The sequence below is a fragment of the Salvelinus namaycush genome, chromosome 41 (assembly GCF_016432855.1).
Source record: "Salvelinus namaycush isolate Seneca chromosome 41, SaNama_1.0, whole genome shotgun sequence".
Taxonomy (NCBI): Eukaryota; Metazoa; Chordata; class Actinopteri; order Salmoniformes; family Salmonidae; genus Salvelinus; species Salvelinus namaycush.
This window is the reverse complement of record NC_052347.1, coordinates 11424067-11442180: the sequence shown is the minus strand read 5'-3', so window position 1 is coordinate 11442180 and position 18114 is coordinate 11424067. Positions and strand designations below refer to the sequence as shown.

General features: G+C 41.9%; 1 protein-coding gene across 1 annotated transcript; it reads right to left on the bottom strand.

Moving 5' to 3' along the window:
• Positions 1–1728: 1728 nt before the first annotated feature.
• LOC120034573 (heat-stable enterotoxin receptor-like) lies at positions 1729–16225 on the bottom strand. Its single transcript, XM_038981171.1, has 27 exons — positions 15986–16225; positions 15697–15809; positions 15204–15271; positions 14745–14963; positions 14423–14541; positions 14130–14226; positions 13946–14033; positions 13527–13680; positions 12813–12898; positions 12579–12696; positions 10233–10314; positions 9754–9856; positions 9472–9534; positions 8802–8873; positions 7958–8062; positions 7618–7704; positions 7197–7329; positions 6926–7063; positions 6561–6649; positions 6380–6471; positions 5409–5567; positions 4614–4806; positions 4053–4227; positions 3780–3878; positions 3526–3620; positions 3359–3435; positions 1729–3247 (listed from the first exon to the last, which is right to left on the bottom strand). Exons 1-27 carry the CDS (start codon positions 16194–16196, stop codon positions 3043–3045), a joined length of 3240 nt encoding a protein of 1079 aa, XP_038837099.1. The 5' UTR covers positions 16197–16225; the 3' UTR covers positions 1729–3042.
• Between the last annotated feature and the right edge of the window lie 1889 nt (positions 16226–18114).

Here is an 18114-nt window from a genome sequence, read left to right as displayed (position 1 = left end):
TGATGGAAGATCAGCAAAAGTAAGAGAATATTTATGATGTTATTTCGTATTTTTGTGTAATATGTTGGCTCCAACACGGCGGAGAATAGGTGAGCGCTGTCTCACAATAATGCATGCTGTATGTTGCAGTAAAGTTATTTTTAAAAATCTAACACAGCGGTTGCATTAAGAACCAGTGTATCTTTCATTTGCTGTACAACATGTATTTTTTAGTAAAGTTTATGATGAGTTCTTTGGTTAGATTAGGTGACTGTCCAAAATATCTCCGGACATTTTGGTGCATTGTTGCTGCGTATTCACAATGTAAAACCAGGATTTGTACCTCTAAATATGCACATTTTCGAACAAAACATAAATGTATTGTATAACATGATGTTATAAGACTGTCATCTGATGAAGTTGTCCAAAGGTTAGTGATTAATTTGATCTCTATTGCTGGTTTTTGTGAAAGCTATGTTGGCGGTGAATAAATGGCTTTGTGTGTTTGGCTATTGTGGGGAGCTAATATAATTATATATTGTGTTTTCGCTGTAAAACACTTAAAAAATTGCAAATATTGGCTGGATTCACAAGATGTTTATCTTTCATTTGCTGTACACCATGTATTTTTCATAAATGTTTTATGATGAGTATTTATGTATTTCACGTTGCTCTCTGTAATTATTCTGGCTGTTTTGGTGCTATTTGTGATGGTGGCTGCAATGTAAAACTATGATTTATACCTCAAATATGCACATTTTCGAACAAAACATAATGTATTGTATAACATGATGTTATTAGACTGTCATCTGATGAAGTTGTCCAAAGGTTAGTGATTCATTTTATCTCTATTGCTGTTTTTTGTGAAAGCTATGTTGGCGGTGAATAAATGGCTTTGTGTGTTTGGCTATTGTGGTGAGCTAATATAAATACATAGTGTTTTCGCTGTAAAACATTTAAAAACATTTAAAAAATCGGAAATGATGGCTGGATTCACAAGATGTTTATCTTTCATTTGCTGTATTGGACTTGTGATTTCATGAAATTATATTATATGATATCCCTGTCCCGTTAGGCTAGGCTAGGCTATGCTAGTCAGCTTTTTTGATGAGGAGGATCCCGGATCCGGGAGGGAGACTCGTTAGAGTTAACTCTATCCAATTGCTGCCAATTATTCAATGATTCAGATTAGAAGTATAGGCCTTCTTTATCATGTTGATGTAGATTTCTCTTTAGGAAGAATAATGCTGGGTAATGCTTGTTTCTGCTCCAGGTGAACCAGAGGCAGGACTTAACCCTCCAGCTAAAGCCCTGCCACCTGTGGAGGGAGACTGTACAGTAGCTGTGGTACAGAGAGAGGAGGAGGCCCCTCCATCCTGTGCTCAGCTGAACGGTGGGCCCCAAACATGCTTCAGGCAGGAGGTGTCCACCTACAGCGGTGCTTCGGGGTGTGGCTCTCTTGGGGAGGTCGGTGGCATGTTCATGTGCAATGGTCTGAGGGAGCATTGGATCCCACTTCCTGCCACTGAGCTGGGGGATGCTGCTTTGGTGACCACCAAGACTGTGCAATGTTCTGACTGAGAGGACATCATTTTGACATATAAAACCACATGGCCATTGTTAAGCAAACGGACTTGTTCTTTGCAGTTTTGTTGGTACAGTATAATAATTTAGATGCACGTTTTTTTACATTTGTGATGGTGTAGGAGTAAAGACAAACCTGTAAGAGAATACTATGGGAGACAACTATGTACTTGTGTTTCTATACTTAAATATTGTCAAGACAATAAGACAAATCTGAGTAGATTGGGTTAACTCCAATACTAACGCGGCTGTTATAGGATATTTCTATTTTAATTCTTATTCTGTGTAGATTTTGCTGGTAGTTTTAGAATGAAGGTATTATCTGGCCAATTATATGGCTATATGTCGTGCTGTACATTTGTGTATAATGTGGAAAAACAATAACATGGAATTAATCAAATGCAGTGAAATTATGCAATTTGGCAATATATGTCAATGTAAAACCAGTTGTAAATATTACTTTAAAATGAGCAAAAATGTGGAATAACATTTACATTTACTTCGACATTATCTAAAAGTGAATTATAAAGTTAAGGTGATAACTGCTATTAACTTGGGGATATATTTGACACATCACAATCAACAAAACACAAACTTATTATGTCGAAATTTTACCCCGACTCATATTCAATACAGTACATTTCGATAAGAAAGAGGTTCTCTGACCTCAGAGATGTAGAGGCAAGGTTTTTGGTTAAACAAAAGTATACTGATCTTTTTACAGAAAGTTATTTTGTTTCAATTCAGTGGACACACTTTACTAATAAAGGTTGGAAACCCTATAAAAAAAATTGTGGGCCTTTAAAATGACAGCATTTCAGACTACTCTATCAAATTTGAGGATAAAAACACATTTTGTACTATGACCCAATAAAATGCCCTGAGATTATAATGAGAAACTATGAACTAATAAAATGCACTGAGATTACAATGAGAAACTATAAACCAATAAAATGCACTGAGATTACAATGAGAAACTATGAACCAACACTGTGTGTATACATCATTTATAAGATGTAATCATCACGTTATTGATGGCAATATTAAGCTTTAGTATTATTATTATTATGCTTCGGTGATAATCAGTGATATTGTTTTGAACAATTGTTCATTGTTGATCGCTGAGAAAATGCAGAAATACTCATATTTGTCTTTTCTTCAGGGGCTTCTTAAAGTAGAGGAGTACCATCCTGTTCCTTGGTTTACTGGTTCAGGTTTTCCTAAAGCATCTCCATTACAGACTATTTATGGAACGTCTCCACACATTTTGCTCATGTGACCCAAAATAACCTTTATCTCAAACCAGAAAACCATGTCTTTTACCCAGAAATTAATTGTAAAATAGTCAGGTTTCCTATGTATAAGACATTACTGTAGCTATTGTATGAGGTGAATATAAGACTACTTGACTCCACTGTCATCGTTTGACAGCGTGTAGTAGCGCTGTATCTCCACAGGAGGCAGTCTGGTCCTGGGTGGCTACAGGTAGGTGCTGGGAATGTCTGTGATGGCCAGGTGTAGGTACTCTGGCAGGCCGTCCTCCTGGCTCCCATTGGTCTCCCCCCTCCTGACTCTGGTGGAGAGGGTCTTCCTCTTCTCCATGCCATTGGTCCCCGGCCCTCTGTTCTCCAGGCTGGACACGATCATCTCAGACAGATCCTGCTGTAGCCTCTGGAAGTTCTCCCTGAGGAGACAACCAGGGACAAGATGTTTGGATTATTTGACATACATAATGCTCCATATAGATATGGGTGATAGATACAGTATAAGTTCAGGATGGGTGGTTTCTACTCACGCTGTCGGGGGCGTTGGCAGGTTGTATTCTGTCCCCGTCACCCCTGTTAACCAGTATGTCATCTCATTGCCTTTACCCTATAATACATACACAAACATACAAATTGTTGGCATAATCTGAACTCTATACTCACAAAACCATCTCATAGCTTTATGAACCCAGCTTACCTTCAGAAAGGTCTCTCCTCTCTGCTCATACTCAAACTTGCAGTCTGTCCGTTGGAGGATGTTTATGGTGGGCTGGCTGACATGGATTCTTAGTGCTGGAGAGGAAGCATGAGAGGTGTCATCCTATGGTGAACTATGGTGAATATACACTGCTAGAATGGAGCTGTGCTTGTGATAGCTGAGGAGAATGTTTGTAAGTGTTCATCCCAGTGGTTATGTTTGATGTGTCGGTGTCTGTGTGTGTTGTCTCTTACGCAGGCCTGCGGACTCCATGCGTGAGGCAGTGTTGACTGTGTCTCCAAACAGACAGTAACGTGGCATCTTGTTCCCCACCACACCCGCCGCACACGGCCCTGTAAATACACCAGACACAGTGAAAGCTAAACACACAGCAGGCAGTGACAGTGTTACTTACAGGACTGTATTGGCCCAACGTTATGAACTTAAAATAAAACTCAATTGTGGGAAAAGCTAAGATCTATACAAACTACTGTATGGGCCAGTTATATTGTGCTGAGATGGGGTACCTGAGTGCACCCCGATGCGGATCCACAGGGGTATACCCGGTAGGTGTTGGAGCTGGAAGGTCCCTACGAAAGCTAGGATGTCCAGGGCCATGTGGGCGATGTCCACTGCGTGCCGGTTGCCATTGCGCCGCGGCAACCCTGACGCCACCATGTACGCATCACCGATTGTCTCCACCTGGCAGAGAGAGAAGAAGAGACGATAACCCTCTGAAATGTCATCGGAATACAATAATAACATTCATATATCATATGAAAACTGTTGTCCCCACTCAACTATTCCATCTCAAATGGTATGAATGCTTTCAATTCCATAATACTACAGTAACAACATTACTGTAGATTCTTCTTTAGTACAGTGGCTTGCACATTTTTTGAACATTTTTATTTTTTACATTTCTCTTCACCAATTTGGACTAATTTGTGTATGTCCATTACATGAAATCCAAATAAAAAAACATTTAAATTACAGGTTGTAATGCAACAAAATAGGAAAGACGCCAAGGGGGTGAATACTTTTACAAGGCACTGTATGTGAACATGTCAAGCCTCAGTCCCAACTACCTTGTATACATCATGGTGGTCCAGGATCCTGTCAAAGTTCTTGTAGATGTCGTTGAGCATGTCCACCACCTCCATGGGCGTGCTGTACTGGCACAGGGTGGTGAAGCCCACGATGTCGCTGAAGTAGACCGTCACCTCATCAAACAGCTCTGGCTCCACACTGCCCGTCTCCTTCAGGGAACGCACCACTGGGCTGAGGAGGGAGGCAGGGGGACGGGAGGTTAGGCTGAGCGACTCCTTATCGTTCTGTTGGCATCCAAAAGCTAAATAGGCTGGCAGGTGTGTTAGGGTTAAGCGTTAAGAGGATTAGGGTTGTTAGGGTTGAACCAGGATGTGGACATAAAGCTCAGGTTAGGGTTAAGGTTAGGGTGATAGCTAGGGTTAGGGTTGAGCCAGGATGTGGACATAAAGCTCAGGTTAGGGGTAAGGTTAGGGTGATAGCTAGGGTTAGGGTTGTGCCAGGATGTGGACATAAAGCTCAGGTTAGGGTTAAGGTTAGGGTGATAGCTAGGGTTAGGGTTGAGCCAGGATGTGGACATAAAGCTCAGGTTAGGGTTAAGGTTAGGGTGATAGCTAGGGTTAGGGTTGAGCCAGGATGTGGACATAAAGCTCAGGTTAGGGGTAAGGTTAGGGTGATAGCTAGGGTTAGGGTTGAGCCAGGATGTGGACATGAAGCTCAGGCTAGGGTTAAGGTTAGGGTGATAGCTAGGGTTAGGGTTGAGCCAGGATGTGGACATGAAGCTAGTGTTAGAGTTAGGGTTAAGGGTTAAGGTTGAGCTGGGATGCATGACATACGCTGGCAGGAGCAGGAAGTTGAGTCTGTCAGCCCTATCCCTCTCAGCCTTGTACAGAGAGGTTCTCTCCTCCACCAGGTGCTCCAGGTTCTTGGAGTACATCTGCAGCCGACGGATCAGGTTGTCCATGTAGCTCTCATTAGCCTGGTTGTGCAGGTTGCTGAATGATTGTGGAACATGGAAAAAAATGACAAAATCTCTGTAATGATAAAAGCCCAATAGCTCAGAAAATCTTTAACAAGAGAAAAATCCAAATTGGAGATTGTCTATCACTCCAACTTTTTGCATGAATAATGCATTGACAGAACTCTAAATTTCTAAGACGTCTGTATGTTAAACACAAATCAGCTGTTGATATGCCATGGCTTTTGGTTTGTAAAAAGGGTTTTGATTGACTAAATGTACTGAGTGTACAAAACATTAATAACACCTGCCTTTTCCATGACATAGCCTGACCAGGTGAATCCAGGTGAGAGCTATGATCCCTTATTGATGTCACTTGTTAAATCGACTTCAGTCAGTGTAGATGAAGGGGAAGAGACACGTAAAAAAAAAATGTAAGCCTTGAGACAACTGAAACATGGATTGTGTATGTGTTCCATTCAGAGGGTGACAAGTGTTTTGAATGGGGTATGGTAATAGGTGCCAGGCGCACTGGTTTGTGTCAAGAACTGCAACGCTGCTGGGTTTTTCATAGTCAACAGTTTCCTGTGTGTATCAAGAATGGTCCACCACCCAAAGGACATCCAGCCAACTTGACACAACTGTGGGAAGCATTGGAGTCAACATGGGCCAGCGTCCCTGTGGAACGCTTCGACACCTTGTAGAGTCCATGTGGGGTGCAACTCAATATTAGGATTGTGTTTTGTACACTCAGTGTAGATATGGAATATCAGGCATTATGTACACACACACACACAAACTCACACATCATGCACACACACTCGCACTCTCATGAAGCACTGGGCTTACCTGAATATCTTACCCAGAGATCCCTCTATTTTCTTGAAGTCTGGCCTCCTCTCCGGGTCCTCTTCCCAGCAGTTCTTTATCAGCATGTAAAGCTGCAGGAGACAAGTACAATGACAACCATACATACAAACTAACACAGATATGCATGCGTACGTGAGGAATGCTATGAGGGGCCTTGTACCTCCGCCTCGTTTTCTGCTGCTGTCTCAAAGTTCAGATCTGGCCTGAAGAAGCCAGTTTGACTTGGGTACTGCACCATGTACAGCTTCTCTGGGGGAGGAAGGAAAGGGGAATTCAGTTGACAGCCATGCCATCATTTACAGTAAAATAATACAAATTTCACTCTCCTTTTGCAAAATCCCTAGAATAGTAATTGATAACAGTGATCCCTAGTGAGCAGAAGTTGTATTTACATGTAATGGGCAGCAGGAGCCGCTGTTAAATTACCAGTGTGAGGTGCATAGACATAAAAAACTTGATAACTTTTACTATTGCTGAACACTGTTCTGCATGACTCTCTGACTATAGCCGCCAGACCATTGTTACCTGCGATGTCGGAGCAGGCCTGGGTGAAGAAGGGGTTCTTCCTCAGTATGATCTCCTGAGCGATGATGGCAAAGCTGTAGACGTCCCCCTTCTGGGAGATCCCCTGCTTCCGGAGGTGTTCTGGAGCCGTCCACAAGTCTGACAGAAAGGAGAGGGACCAGAATGGGATATCAAATCCCTCTCCTGCTTGAGTTTTTTACTAACTTCATGGCATAATACTTTCAGGTTGAATCATTTACTTGTAAGGGAAAAAGTGGGCAGAGGGCTTCACCTTTGCAGGGGTTGAGGATGGTGTTGCAGCCAAAGTCTGTGATTTTGACCACCATGCGGTTGTCCACCACACAGTTTGAGGACTTCAGTCGGCCATGGACCTCAATGTTGCTGGAGTGGAGGTAGGACATGCCCTGAAACCGCCACCAGGGTGAGCCTCACACAGCTACAGCATGCAACACCAGTGGTTCCCAACCAGGGGTACTATGACAACTGGGGGTACTTGAGAAGACTCATGAGACCATAGGGTTACTGGTAAAATGCACATGAGGGGGTACTTAAGGGGTACCACAGCCAGAGCAAAATTCAGTTGGTGGTACAGTAAGCAAAAAAGGTTGGGGGGCACTGGATTACACCATATTACAATGTCAGTGCATTTACCCACAGTAAACACATAGTACAACCAAACTACATAAGCATACCTTAGCTATGTCATACATGACTGAAATCTTGAATTCCAAGTCCATGAAGGTCTTTTCAGGATAGGAGATTGTGTCATTAAGGACATACTGTAAAGACAGTGAATTACAGAGTTTACTGCAGTTCAGTTTATGCTTGAGTGTTTTTGTTTCTGCCTGGTAGGGTATTTGAAAACTGAGTGAATGTAACTGTGATTGTGACCCAGGCGCTGTCGGTAAAGGAGTTCTGTAATCAACATGTGTGTAAATGTCATTTGCTTATCATTGCACAATGAAGATATATGGGTGGAAAGTAGGACACTGATTCCCACCATAAAGTCGTGTTCTCTGCCAATCCTCTTACCCTCAGGGATCCCCTCTCACAGTATTCAAACACTCCAAACAGGCCATACTCAAACTTCACCGTGCCATAGAACTTGGTCAGGTTGTAGTAGTCAATACGCAGGAGCTGAGAGAGAGAGAGAGAGAGAGAGAGAGAGAGAGAGAGAGAGAGAGAGAGAGAGAGAGAGAGAGAGAGAGAGAGAGAGAGAGAGAGAGAGAAAAAAGAGAAAGAGAGAGAGGAGAAAGAGAGAGAAAAAAGAGAGAGAGGAGAAAGAGAGAGAAAAAAAAGAGAAAGAGAGAGAGGAGAAAGAGAGAGAAAAAAGAGAGAGAGCAGAAAGAGAGAGAAAAAAGAGAGAGAGGAGAAAGAGAGAGAAAGAGAGAGAAAGAGAAAGAGAGAGAGAGAGAAAAGAGAGAGAGAGAGAGAGAGAAGAGAGAGAGAGAGAAAAGAGAGAGAGAGAGAGAGAAGAGAGAGAGAGAGAGAGAGAGAGAGAGAGAGAGAGAGAAAGAGAAAGACATCCTCTCATGGGTGATCATGACTTCCTCACACTCATTTACACACTCTACTTTTATCACCTAGTTGCTCACATAAGGTCACATAGGCTATCTCCTCTGATTGACAAGGAGATAAAAGATTCCTCCATAGGGCCACAAAGCCACAAAACACACACACACAAATCCGCAAACCTCTGTTGTTCACACCACATCAAGATAAGCAAATATGTGGTTGACCTTGAGCTCGGGCCACATAGACACTCAAAATGGACACTAGATCAGTGGATAGCTGACTGGACTACTGTTTGAATCAGCAGGTTAGGAGAACCACGATAGCGGCGGAGAGGAAATGACATCATTAGCAAGAACCTTACAGTGTTGAGCTCAATCCTCTGGATCTCACTGAAGTTGCCATCTGTGTGTTGCAGCTCCTTCAGGATCACGGGCTGAAAATAATAGATCCATAATAATAGAGTAGAAGTTATGCCCATTTCAGCCTTTGAGAGTAGTTACTGGTGGGTCGTTCCTCCAATTCAGTGCCTTTCAAGAAGTGTGACTGTCACGAAGAGCACATATTCAACTTCATGAAAAACACTTTCCCCATCTCAAGAGGTTAAATAAAAATATGACTATAGTAAGTGCCTATTAAGTGTCAAATAAAGTAACAGGGTTGACGATTTCATCTTGAATCAGCCATAATCCCCTTGCGACAGGGGAAATGGAAGCTTGTTGTGGGCAACAGGGGGTTTCAATTGAATGCAAGCTTCACAACAAAAAAAAAAACATTTCTAGCCTGTCTATCTATGGGTAACAGGGTTATGCTCGATCTGCTCAGTTTTCCACCACAAAACACCAGAAAATTGCCACAAAGACTAGAACCAGCTCTCCTGCTTTTACACTATGATTTGACTATTAAGGGAAAGGGAAAGCGGATATTCAGTTGCATTCAACTGAACATTGAACAACTTTTCACGGAACGACCCTGGTATGACAACTCACACCATGTGTTTAAGTCAGTTTATGGACCAAAGAGTGTAATGGCACCTTTTTGTCATAGCGAGCCCTGTGAATCTGGTAACAGCTGTCCTTCTTGTTGTCTTCATCGATCTGATATATAGAAAGAAAAAGGGATAAATAATTCGGAATAAATCCCTGGGTATTAGAGAACACAGGGAGTATCAGCATGTAAATGAAAGAATTTAAACCAACATCAGTGTAACACCAGCTTGTATTGACCATGCATTATGGGAGTTTGAGAGATGACATACTATAAATAGAAACATACAGGCAAAAACATCATGACAAGGAGGAGGTGAGGGAGGTCACCTTCAGTGAGACCAGGCTTAACTCTTTCCCATCCAGCGGACCAATCAGGTCTTGGCTGATGTGGGACCACCTCTTTTGGTTTTGACGTTCCTTCATGTTCTGCCTATTGGCCATAAATGAAATCAAACCAGAGTTTATTTGTGACGTGCACAGGATACAGCAAGTGTAAACAGTACAGGGAAATACTTGCTTGCAAGCTCTTCCTCAACAATGCAGTAATACTAAGTAATTTAAAAGAAAAATACACACAGGAATATATACAAGGTCAATATCAGTATCAATCAATGAAAGGGATTCTGGTGACAGTTATGTAATCAGGTTTAAAGTGACTGAGCAGAAGGGTAAATATAATAATAATAATAATGTTAATAATAATAATAATAAATAGACAAACACAGAGGTGAGTGAGACATGTCATCAAGTAACAATGTGATTGGACAGAAGTGAGAACACAGAGGTTGGTGTGGTGCATATTTGACCTGTAGAAGATCAGAGCGATGGCAGTCACCACCACAACACTGACACTCAGGACGATCACAATGATATCCTCTGTCTTCAGATCTGGAATCACAAACATAGAATAAGTATTCCCCAAACCAATACTGTATCTTCGTACCAAGATGTAACAGAAACTTCAAAAGAGCTTGTGTACTAGAATAAACTTTGTACTGTTACTAGTAGCACTAGTGTTTATATATAAAATTAAATTAAATTGTATTTGTCACATGTGCCGAATACAGCAGATGGAGACCTTGCCATGACATGCTTACTTACAAGCCCTTAACCAACAATGCAGAGTTTTTAAAAAGTAAATAAACTAAGGGGAAAATAGTAACGCAACAAAAAAACTATAACGAGGCAACAAGGGGTACCGGTACCGAATAAATGTGAAGGGGTAATATAGGTCATATGTAGATAAGGCTAAAGTGACTATGCATAGATAATAAACAGAGAGTAGCAGCAGTGTATGTGAAGAGTGTGAATGAATGTGTGTGTGTGTGTGTGTGTGTGTGTGTGTGTGTGTGTGTGTGTGTGTGTGTGTGTGTGTGTGTGTGTGTGTGTGTGTGCGTGCGTGCGTGCGTGCGTGCGTGCGTGCGTGCGTGCGTGCGTGCGTGCGTGCGTGCGTGCGTGCGTGCGTGCGTGCGTGCGTGCGTGCGTGTCGTCAATATGCATGTGTGTGTGTGTGTGTGTGTGTGGGTGCGTATGCGTGTGTGTGTGTACGTGTACGTGTACGTGTGTCGTCAATATGCATGTGTGTGTGTGTGTGTGGGTGTGTTGGAGTGTCAGTGTAGTATGTGTGAGTGTGTGGTTAGAGTCCAGTGAGTGTACATTGAAATAAATGTATGCACTCACTACTGTAAGTCGCTTTGGATAAGAGTGTCTGCTAAACGCCAAAAATTGAAATAAAATAATGGGGTCAATGCAAATAGTCCGGGTAGCCATTTGATTAACTGTTCAGCAGTCTTATCTCTATGGGGTAGAAACTGCTACTGACCTGTTACTAGAGCGTATACAGTGCATTCGGGAAAGTATTCACACCCCTTGACTTTTTCCACATTTTGTTACGTTACAGCCTTATTCTAAAATGTATTAAATTGTTTTCATTTTCCTCATAAATCTACATACAATACCCCATAATGACAAAGTAAAAACAGGTTTTTAGAAATATTTGGAAATGTATTAAAAAGCCACTCCTGCACTCCCGAAGTCACTCCTGCATTGTCTTGGCTGTGTGTTTAGGGTCGTTGTCCTGTTGGAAGGTGAATCTTCACCCCAGTCTGAGGTCATGGGCGGTTTTCATCAAGGATCTCTCTGTGCTTTGCTCTGTTCATCTTTCCCTCGATCCTGACTGGTCTCCCAGTCCCTGCTGCTAAAAAACATCCCCACAGCATGATGCTGCCACCACCATGCTTCACTGTAGGGATGGTGCCAGGTTTCCTCCAGATATGATGCTTGGCATTCAGGCCAAAGAGTTCAATCTTGATTTCATCAGACCAGAGAATCTTTTTATCATGGTCTGAGAGTCTTTAGGTGCCTTTTGGCAAAAAGCGGGCTGTCTTGTGCCTTTTACTGAGGAGTGGCTTCCGTCTGGCCACTCCACCATAAAGGCCTGATTGGTGGAGTGCTGCAGAGATGGTTGTCCTTCTGGAAGGTTCTCCCATCTCCACAGAGGAACTCTGGAGCTCTGTCAGAGTGATCATCAGGTTCCTGGTAACCTCCCTGACCAAGGCCCTTCTCCCCCGATTGCTCAGTTTGGCCAGGCGGCAAGCTCTAGGAATAGTCTTGGTCATTCCAAACTTCTTTAATTTAAGAATGATGGAGGCCACTGTGTTCTTGGGGACATTCAATGCTGCAGACATTTTTTGATACCCTTCCCCAGATCTGTGCATCAACACAAGCCTGTCTCAGAGCTCTACGGACAATTCCTTCGACCTCATGGCTTGGTTTTTCTCTGACATGCACTGTTAACTGTGGGACCTTATATAGACAGGTGTGTTCCTTTCCAAATCATGTCCAATCAATTTAATTTACCACAGGTGGACTCCAATCAAGTTGTAGGAACATCTCAAGGATGATCAACTGAGCTCAATTTCGAATCTCATAGCAAAGGGTCTGAATACTTATGTAAATAAGGTATTTCTGTTTTTATTTTGTTTTATAAATTTGCAAAAATTTCTAAAAACTTTGCTTTGTCACTATGGGGTATTGTGTGTAGATTGATTAGGATTTTTTTTTTATTCATTTTAGAATAAGGCTGTAACGTAACAAAATGTGGAAAAAGTCAAGGGGTCTGAATAATTTCCAAATGCACTGTATGTCATTACCGTTAGGGTTGATTGGCTTGTCATCTGGCAGTTGAGACCCGGGCCAGGGCAGTGAGGGGGTGCTGTCCTCCACTCTGGTCTCATTTATGGACGTATCAAACACAAACAGGGTTTTGTACTGGAGGGGAGGTGCAATGACAGCGTTATTAAGGGATCATTAAATGATGTCCTGCTGCTGTTAAACAGGGGACGGAGATGGTGACCATTCCAACAGTTACATTGGATGAAGCCTACCTGTTTATCGATGGTGGATGTGTAAATCACAGAGAAGTTCACGTCCCTGTCCCCATTCTCATCCAGCACGTAGTGTCCCCCCATACCTGCACACAGATACTATTATGTCTAACCCTTTAAGAGTATCACCATTTATCCTCCTGAGCAGAAAACTGTTGACTGAAACACCTGCCCTTAACAACCAGTTGCTCCCTTATTATAGCACCAATAATCACACCACTGTGAGCAACAATTCCAAAGAAATTGAGGCTACGACCTAGTGCCATTATCAAGGTTCAGGTTGGGAAATGTCATCTAATACAAGAGGTTGGGGAAGACATATAACCAGCTGAACTACTATGGTCCTCAGCTATAAATGGACAAAATGTGAAACATTGCCCATAAAAGTCAGCCAAGAGAGAACACTCTAATTAGCCATGTACTGCACTGTAAAAAAAAATCTAAGTGAATGGGATTCTGCATAATGTGTGGCCTTTCGTTCCTGTGTGGAGAATGACGGAGGTGTGACAAAAATGAAACATTTACTGTTCTGGTTTGCGCAAGTTCCCGTTGGACGAGAGTCAAAGATCAGATGCTAAAGGTTGCCGCCGAGCAGCTTTGCCAAGTCCAACAAGTATAGGTTCTCACCATTGCCTGACTTAAAATGTTATGGTGTTTAAATGGAGGACTGAGGACAGTATGGACCATGGCTCTGGCCATTAGGCCCTCCTATACCTTGAAAAGAGACATTCCTGAAGGGGTTTACATCGGAGAGCTCTGTGGCAGTTGGCTGTGTTGCTCTGCCTCTCAGCTCACTGGTCAACCTCTGCCTCAGCACATGGCCAAAGAGCAACACGCCGTCATGGTACCCCGCCACATAGTCATTTAACTCCTGCAACAGGAGAAGGGAAGCAGTCAGGAAGACAGAGAGAGACAGAGAGAGACAGAGAGACAGAGAGACAGAGAGACAGAGAGAGAGAGAGAGAGAGAGAGAGAGAGAGAGAGAGAGAGAGAGAGAGAGAGAGAGAGAGAGAGAGAGAGAGAGAGAGAGAGAGAGAGAGATGGTATCTCTGTTCAGACATTAGTAGGTCAGAAGAATTGAGAAATGAAGATAGATGAGTTGAGCAGGGACTAACCATGCTGTTGTGATCTACTGTGTTGTTGTAATGTCTCTCAGGCAAGGTGAGCACCAGAACATTGTCCATGCTTGGGTTGGCAGTCATGTTAATGTGATACCCATGGCTAGAAGATAGAAAGGTTACATGGTTTCAATTTTCAATCAGTGTCTCCCCAAAAACGATGTAATGCAGTGTAACAAACTGCCAAAACCAGTCTCACTTATAGATATCGATGAGGATGAAGACAATTTCTGGGGGAATCGTTGTTTCGTTCTTTATAGTGGTGATGTCATCTGGGGTTCCACAGAGGATGAATACTAAAAAACATTGTGCAGGGGTGATAAAACTGTGTGATGAAGTAACATCTTAAAGCATGTAGCTAGATTACAAAAGTTTTGTTTTGTTTTTAGTAACCATTGATTTACTTCCTATTCAGGGTGGAAAAAGTGGCTGGTGTGTAAGGCATGGATAAGACTTGAGAAGGTATTGAAGAAGACAGAGGGAGGCACACACCGTTGCTGTGTCTGTTTTCAGACTGAATAGCTTTCTTTAGCTCTTTCTTGCTGCGTAGCATCTCTCTTGAGATTGACATAGCAAACTGGACCGAAGGTGCCTCCAGAGCATTGATGTACCTATGACGATGGCAAAAGGGAAGTGATGTAACGGTGCACCATGGAGCACCCAACAATAAACGCTTCTCTCCCTGGCATCAAACTTACGTATGTATGTTACAGTGTTACAGTCTACCATGCACATGCTATGACCATCTCTGTACTGTCTGTATGTGTGTACATGGCGGAAATCCCCTTTCAAATGCACAGGTGTTCCATCTCACCAAAAACAGTCTTCAGTTTGGTCTGCCTTCTTGTAGACATAAGCCCTCTCCCAGTCCATCTTCAGACCATGTCTGGTGAAGTTCCAGAAGTGGACAAAGAAGTTGGAGATCTTGCGTGCCGGGGGCAGCAGGCGGGACAGGTTGGCCTTGTAGTCACAGGACAGACCGAAGCTCCCGGCGGAGATGATGGGGATAGTCAGGGTCAGGCCTATCTCCACGCTGAGACACACAGACCGGGGGTCACACAGTTCTCCAATCTGTCCTTATCTTACAGGACAGCATATTATAAACCAGCATAACAATAAACGCTATTATCATAATCACCTAGTGGGTCATTTACCACACGTACACATAATCAACTACTAATAATCAGGCAAAACAAATGCTTGTTCAATGGGGATGACAGAGACAGGGATCATTAACATGCGTGTGTGCATGCAAGACAGAGAGAGTACTTACTCCACCATAAAGAAAGTGGCAAATGTACAGGAGGGTCCCAGCATGGCACATCCCACCTCACCTTTAGTCTGGAGCACAAACAAATACGTACATAAACATAGGCCCTCATATTGTTGAGTAATGGGGAAGGGCTTGTCCCTGTCTCTTACTCTTTCTGAAATAATGTAATCTTTATTCATTTTATAGGCCCTCTTCATCAGCCCAATTTTAATCTGACTGAAAGTGCTGTTTTAGGTTCAGTATAGTCATTGCGGTATTCGTCCGTAAGAATGAGAACTTCGCCACCTGATGTCTTAGAACAGTTTCAGTAGCCAAGCGGATCCAAATGATATGCCTACAGTGAATGGTTGAAATTACACTTCAATGGCAATTCATCTTCTCATCTAAATCAGTCTGTCAGTCAACATATAATATCTTCAAGTCGCAATGGTCTCCTGGAAGAGATGGTATCAAGATGAGAATGGACATTACTGTCTAAAAAAGACTGTCTCACATGCAGGGACTTGAGTATCTCCACTCCCTCACAGGTGCTGCTCCCACAGCCTCTTCGTTTGTACAGCGTGGTGTTGAACCCATTGAAATTAGCCGTTAATTTGGTGTTCAAACCTTGACAAGGGAGAGAGTGTTGTAGGAGGATGAGATAATGACGGTTATCAAGCATAATGAAATGTCCAATAGGTTTGTGTGATAGGTTACAGCTTAATTTTGTTTATCACTGACGAATTCATTTAATGTTGACATTAAAGTAAATTCAAATAAAAAAGAAATACATGTTTCTGTACCTGCTGCAATGTTCAGTTGCCGGTCCGCTTCAATTGCTTGCAACACTGCAACCTTTACAAGCCTAAGGCTCCAGTCTGAAGTTTGATCCTCCAAAAGTACAACGTTCATTGTGTATTTGGGTTTTGATTTCATGCATTTGTCCAGCATTCGACTCTCAACAAGTGCCACAAATAAGACTCCCACGCACAGAAAAAAAATTGAATTCAGCATTTTGATGCTGTACAGAACTGGACTTAATTTTAAAAATATTGTAAAAAAACTCCACTATCTAAATCCAGATGTAGACACCCCCTTAAGGGCTGAAGGCCACTCCAAACCAAAAAGGTAGAAAAGTTAGAACTAGTAAAAAGGAAAAAGGTTGTTTTAAAAAATGGGATGTTTAAAAAAAATTGTCCATTTGAGTAACCTACTTCAATTCTTAGATATAAATATAAAATGAAAAACAATGGTTAGAACTTTAACAAATTAACACTCTAAGTTATTTGCAATCACATGAGACACACCTACCAGAGCTAAGGTAGAACAAGAAATGGATGGGAAATGGGATAGAAAGAACGTCATTTCTTTTAAAGAGGTGAAGTTGTTTATGTCAGCTCAACCAACTCTCTGGATAAAGTAATGGTAAATTAACAAAAAGTAGAGAACCCTCTGATATTAAAAGTAAAAAGGTTTAAAGGAGTAGCGAAGGCAATTGACCCACTTGTGAGCGCTTCCGTGAAATAGTACCTGTCAGCCACTCTGTCCCACGCGTTAATGAACAACCACCAGGTGACAGATTGTGCACACAGACGAGGGAGGGCAGCTATGCCTGACACCTACAGTTCATTTATTTATATATCTCAATATGAAACTGAATGATTTAATCATGTTTATAAACATGCTATTTGTTGACCCTGTTAACTTATTGGAAGAATCCTGTAGTATGCAGAACACCCTATAGAAACATTGTAATTGCCCTTATTAACTTATTGTAGGCCCTGCAATAATCTACTTGCCTCTGAGAGTTTATCTCTTTAAGCATGGCCTTTATTGAGTCTCTATTGTTTCCTTGTATAGGATACAGGTGAGTAGGCCTAAATCCAATGTTCAACTGACTAGTAGAAGGAATTGGAGGAAACAATGTGTTCCTCCTAATGAGAATTAGGAGGAACAAAAATACAAGAGAGGAAAACAAAGACAAAGGAATGTTGACAAGGAGGCATGTGAAAATCAAACAGGTAGATGTGAAATCGTATTGAGGACAATGGAAATTACATAATTATTATATAGCAACACAGTCTAGAATGTCCCAGAAACTCCACGTTCAGTAGAAGGGAGAGTTTTTCCTGGGAGAGGGGTGAAGGTCACAAAAGGCCATAAAATGGATGCCTTGTGTGTTGCAGATAAATTTGTTGGTTATAAAGCAAGTTGATTGCAAGCCTATAAAACGGTTTGCTAGTCCTTTAAATGGGCAATCTGCAGTTGAAACAATAACAAAGTGCTCTCCCCGTCACAGTTTAGGTAAAAAGCTGAATAATGGGGCTGGAGAAATGTAACTACTCTCAAATTCATAGATAAAGTTATGGATGCAAGGTCTGACCATCCATGATATCAAACGATAGCTTTAACCATGTTTTGAAGCTATGCCATTTTTGTTTACATTTACACTGTTTTCAAACATTTGAGTAAAACAAGCATATATTTGATGGTTCTGATGGGATACGACAGTTGAACTAAGCTCATGAGATATTTATGAGTTATATTCTTCAAGAATCAATGGGTACATGTCAATAATATATAAATCCAAAAATGGACAACTGTGGATTGCCCCTTTAAAGCATACACACAACATTTTGTGAAATATAGACATTTTAGAGAGATGTATCAACTAAACATGTTCATATATTCATAGGCTATTACACGGTTTTATTTTCAGTTAGCCAAAACATGTATAGTTCACGTAAAATCATGAGAACGGGTTGCAGAAACACATAGTCCTTCTCTGTGACAGAACCTGTGTGTAGTCTAGACTTAAAACATTTTCCAGGCTTGCTTGTGTGTTTGAGTTGCTATATTCCTCTCTTCCTCACTGCCCTCCTCCCAAGATTGTGCCCAATCTTTACGTGTATCATTCATTATCACGCTCATT

Coding starts and splice junctions, on each gene's coding strand:
- LOC120034573 (XM_038981171.1), bottom strand. CDS start 16,196: ATGCTGAATTCAATTTTTTTTCTGTGCGTGGGAGTCTTATTTGTGGCA. Junction 9,535..9,753: donor TAAGCCTGGTCTCACTGAAG/GTGACCTCCCTC, acceptor TCTATATATCAG/ATCGATGAAGACAACAAGAA. Junction 3,248..3,358: donor CTGCCAACGCCCCCGACAGC/GTGAGTAGAAAC, acceptor TTGTCTCCTCAG/GGAGAACTTCCAGAGGCTAC.